This window comes from Brienomyrus brachyistius, chromosome 16 (assembly GCF_023856365.1).
Source record: "Brienomyrus brachyistius isolate T26 chromosome 16, BBRACH_0.4, whole genome shotgun sequence".
Lineage (NCBI taxonomy): Eukaryota > Metazoa > Chordata > Actinopteri > Osteoglossiformes > Mormyridae > Brienomyrus > Brienomyrus brachyistius.
The window spans coordinates 17,287,501-17,292,475 of NC_064548.1; the positions used below are offsets into that span (position 1 = coordinate 17,287,501).

At 40.6% G+C, this 4,975-nt stretch overlaps 1 protein-coding gene across 1 annotated transcript; it reads left to right on the forward strand.

Annotated features, from left to right (window-relative positions):
- The first annotated feature begins 1,570 nt into the window (after positions 1-1,570).
- jagn1a (jagunal homolog 1a) lies at positions 1,571-4,460 on the forward strand. Its single transcript, XM_048978040.1, has 3 exons — positions 1,571-1,719; positions 2,650-2,747; positions 3,548-4,460. The coding sequence occupies exons 2-3, from the start codon at positions 2,659-2,661 to the stop codon at positions 4,008-4,010; spliced, it is 552 nt and encodes a 183-aa protein (XP_048833997.1). The 5' UTR covers positions 1,571-1,719; positions 2,650-2,658; the 3' UTR covers positions 4,011-4,460.
- The last annotated feature ends 515 nt before the right edge of the window (positions 4,461-4,975 follow it).

Sequence of the window (4,975 nt, forward strand, 5' to 3'; positions counted from 1 at the left end):
CATACCTGTGGTTTCATTACATATTGGTTCAATGTTTCACATAAAAAGAAAGGATTTGTAATACAAATGTGACAGTAAAATACACAAATAAGAATTAAAAATGTGACAGCAAACCCATCTCTCTCAATAAACCAGTGAAATTCCCAACCTAAGTGTATAAGCTAATACAGTGGTAACTAGGAAAACATACTTAATTTGTTCCAGAAGGCTGGTCAAGTTGCGATTTGGTTGAGACTCAAGTTGAATTTCCCCCTAAGAAATAATGTAAATGAATTTAATCCGTTCCATACCCCCAAATGATTGCCTGTTTAAACCTATCTACCTAACTAACTAATGATAAAAAGCATTAACAATCAATACAAAACTAATACACGCATGAAAAAGCACAAAAGCAATAAACATGAAGTAAATGACAAATGATCTGTTTTGTTATGTTCCAAGTTTTTGGTCAAGTTGCGGCTAGATTTTTCTCAACCAATCCAGCCCGATTTTTCTCAACCAACCCGTTCGACGTCATCTAGGAACACGTCTTCAAAAGTTATTAAATCGGCGTTTCCCAACCCAGCCCTCAGAGGTCCACATGCAGTCCAATTTTGGCACCCTCCCAGGTACAGTCCAGACAGCCCCTAATGTTGATACCTCCCTAACTGGGAGTTGGGAGGGAGCAAAGATATGGAGTGTCTGCAGGTCCCCACGGACTGGACTGGGAAACACTGTATTACAAGATACTTTAGTAACGATGCATACAAGTACATAAGATTTAGTTGTTATTCACATATCTTTTCTACTTCCCATTTTATGATTCTTTGCCTTGCCTAAGGGCCTAAAACTGATGACTATTTTATCAACAATGGGATTTAAACTAACAACCATTTGACTACAGACACAGAGGTCTAACTTGCAGAACCACATACCACCTCATAATGTGCATTAAAACACATGCTACACCGACCCCCACCAAAAAGAGCAACAATTTTCACAATAAAAAATGTAAATAAAATCTTTATTTCTCATTTTTTCATATTCTCGAAGAAATGCTCACTGGATTTAGTCCAGTCAAATCTCATAATTAGTCAAAATCTTCTTGCCAGCATCACATTGCGTGCTGTCTCTCATATGCCAGGGGCAAATAGGGAAATACTACCCTATGTCACAGCATATCCATCTCTGGCTGGCCAAAGAATGTACTAAATATTTTAGTAAAACACAGCAGTCAAGGCACCTTTGGAAGCTTGAATGAAGATTTGAGAGTAATCTGATATGGTATGTGTCAAAATGATTTATAATGAGGGCTAGGAAGGCTGCCCATAGTGGACTCCAGCCTTGTGTTCTACGCTACCTGACCCAGACTACAGGTCCCCCTGCAAGCCACACCAGGATAAGTGGGTGGAAATAAAATTTATGTAACTAGCATTACTTTTCTAGGCAATTAAAACTAATATTCAAGTTGAGCGAAGTAATGAATAATCGATTCACTGAAAATTGTGATTTCCACTTGCAGTAGTAATTTTACAGGAAGTACGTCATAGTACCGTTATTTCCGAGTGCTGCGGGAAAAAAATTCAAACGCTTCCGGGTTGTTCATGCCTAAGGGTAGCGTCGCGATTGCAAGGAGGTGTTTTTGGATCAAGTCAGCTGAAAATTAATACTGTCGCTACTTATCGAACATACTTCGTTTTATTTAGCCAAATTTCAATTTTCCTCACGCGACCGCAAAACGTAGGTATCTCCCGTTCCGTCAGCGAATTTGATTACCAGACGATTCCTGTTAAAGCGTAAGGATGAGAGAAGATCTCGCACGCCCATGTCTAAATGAAGCGGCATGTGAGCCTTTTTATGGATGACAAAATTTAGGTTAAAACAAACTTGCATGTGGGAATCGGGCTAGGATTGTTGATAATACACATGTAACTAAATGCCCGTGCTTTTTTGTGTTAACATCGCAAAAGACAGGTGCTGCATGCAATATGGCGATTAAAGTGCACAGTATATAGTCGGCAGCTGTGATAACTTGCGATCTGAACTACTTACAGAGACTTATACACGTCATTTTATTCAGGCAGCCGGAATAGATCCTAGTATCTGGATACGATTTAATAAGGCTACATTAAATGCATCGTATATCCAGGACTCCTGAAAATAGAGACCGACAACTATAGCGTAATAACGTTTTTTATTGTATTCATCTTGTATTCTAGATTTAGCTTGAAACATGTGCACGGAATTACGGCAGTCATTTTTCTTATATGCTCATAATTTCGCTTAACTTTTTCGTTTTGCACACCCTTATAGTTTGTATCTTAACGCGTCATTTTTAGGGTTTAACTTAAATGCGAAGCAGAATGTAAAATGTAGAAGCTCGCTGACATCAGGTTAATTTTAAATAAACTAGAAATCGTATTCTTTTATATTTAAGAAACGTTTTTATTCCGAAACGTTCATGATACAAAATACGGAGAATTTGGCGTAAAGCATGTTTCTAATTTGGACCGTTGGCATTAAATAGGGTGTTCGTGATATGTATCTAAACAACCCTATAGCCAAGTACTTCTTGATCCTGACTAGGATAAGTTGATGGATGGATGGATGGATGGATGGAAATTCAGCGTCTTGTTGGTAAAACATACAGTGTGCTTTGTGGATGTGCAGGGATGTGCTATGGCTTCTCGCGCTGGCCCCAGAGCTCAAGGCACTGATGGCAGCGACTTCAAGCACAGAGAGAAGGTAGCCTCGCACTACCAGATGAGGTAGGCAGCCTCCACTTTGCAGCCTCTTCCTTTTATTGGGCCTGACTCTCTGTTTCTATGTATGTTAATGCATCTGGCATTCCAGTAACTGGCACAATTCTAATATATCTGAATAAAGCATAAAAAAATAATAATGCTAGTAAAAAATCATAATAAGTAAAAGAACTATTCTATTTAAAATCTATCCACTAAACTAAACAAAGAAAAGCACTGCACAATACATATGTCAATTCCTGAGCATACTCACAGAGGCTCACACTTTAGTAGTCTTTCTGTTTGTTCTGCCATCTTTTACCTCGCAATCTCTTATGTTGTGTCAAATATTTTTTATAATATAATAATCAAATGTGAGACACGTGTTGGAATCCAGTGTTTTTCATGAGTACCTTTCAGCTATCTGGAAAATCAACTGTTCCGTCAAGCCTTGGTCAAGACGCTGACATGCAAGAAGTTTCACTGCATTTTGTCTGTCTGATTAGCTGTGTCTTAATGCGTCTGATTGTCTGCTGGTTGCTTTTCATCTCCAGCACTCGTCTTCGCCGTATCCCTGTCTACCAAGTCATTATTGGTGCCTAAATTATCTGATTCCATTTAACAGTGGATCTTCTGCAAATTCGCCTATTCCAATCCCAGTGTTGTTGCATTCCTAATTGACTTACTTAAAACCGAATTGTTTAATTGGTATTACAAGGCTGTGATGAGCATATTACTTTGCATACCAGAATACTGATGATATGTTTTTTTGCCTCGTGTATTATCTTCTGTTGTAATGCAATGTCTTTTGTATGTGACTTTTCCAGTGTGTCACTCAAGTCAGAGATTCGGAAGCTGAACATCGTCCACGTGCTGATCTGGCTGCTGGTGGCCGCTCAGGTGACCGTCAGTAACCTGGGCCTGGTGTCACATGACCTGGTGGCCGCCCCTTACCAGTGGGAGTACCCCTACTTGATTAGCATCGTGCCATCCATTTTCAGCTTCCTGGCGCTCCCACGCAACAACATCAGCTACCTGGTACTTGCCATGATCAGCTCTGGCCTCTTCTGCATCGCCCCTCTTATTTATGGGGCTATGGAGATGTTTCCGGTGGCTCAGCAGCTCTATCGCCACGGAAAAGCCTACCGCTTCATCTTTGGCTTCTCGGCAGTCTCCGTGATGTACCTGGTGATGGTCATTGCCATACAGGTGCACGCCTGGCAAATTTACTACAGCAAGAAGCTGCTGGATGCGTGGTTCACTTCCACACAGGAGAAGAAGAAAAAATAACTGACTAGACATAACTGGGAAAAATATGACATTTAGTACCTCTCTTCCGCCCCCACCTTTTCTCCTTTTTTTCCCTTTTTCCTTTTTAAGTGGTCTGATTTTATGGAGAATCAAGGTGTATTTTGTGCTTGGACAAAGTGGCAACCAGAAGCAAAGCTCAGTTAGGCACAACGCTCATTTTTAATTTATTCTAGATGGGGTTTCATGCTTCATGTTCGGTTATCAAATCAGCCAGGTGACTGAAGAAACATGACATCATGCCGTCACATAAGTGACACTGAGTCTCACTGCTGAAGGTTAGCTTCTGTGCTGAATTCTCGGCATGAAGGAGTTCGGGACCTTCTGAGATTGGATGAGCTGCATGTTGTTCACCGTTGTGCCTGAGTGTGATTGTCACCACCATGCCAAAAAAAAAAAAAACACAATACTCCAATAAATTTAGGGAGGTCATGCCTGAGTTTTTGTGTTTTCTGTTATGAGACATTGACTGAACACGCAGTCAGTTCACACAGAGAGTTCCGAGTTACACACAGGATTCTGCAGTTAACGATTATGTTACCAAAGTATTCCATTGCAGCTAGGAATGTCCAGGCACACAGCAAGGCAAAACGACTTCCAGTGCCCCATGTAACGACAGACCTGTAACCTACAAAACCTACTTTTCTTGCACGACCGGTAACTAAGCTACTTATATCTATAATATTCATTTATAACCTGCTGAGTGATTGCTAAGTCTGATAGGTCAGTGAAGAGTCCAGTGCAGGTTGTTGTTCTGCTATTTCACGCACACAAACCCCAGTGAGGTGCCAAAGGTAGGGTTGCTGAACTTCCCCATGAAGTTTATTTCTGGCTGCAGGTCTAGTGTATGAGTTATGTGTAGTTCAGGGCGTTGCGTTGCATGTATGTAGTCTGTCGAATGTTTATCCTTGATTTTGGTTTGGGATAGTTTAGACATGGTCAAGTTT

What these genes read in the sequence shown, in the direction of transcription:
- jagn1a (XM_048978040.1), top strand. Translation starts at nt 2,659, where the DNA reads ATGGCTTCTCGCGCTGGCCCCAGAGCTCAAGGCACTGATGGCAGCGAC. An exon ending in GCCTCGCACTACCAGATGAG is followed by an intron (nt 2,748 to 3,547) that starts GTAGGCAGCCTC and finishes TGACTTTTCCAG; the next exon opens with TGTGTCACTCAAGTCAGAGA.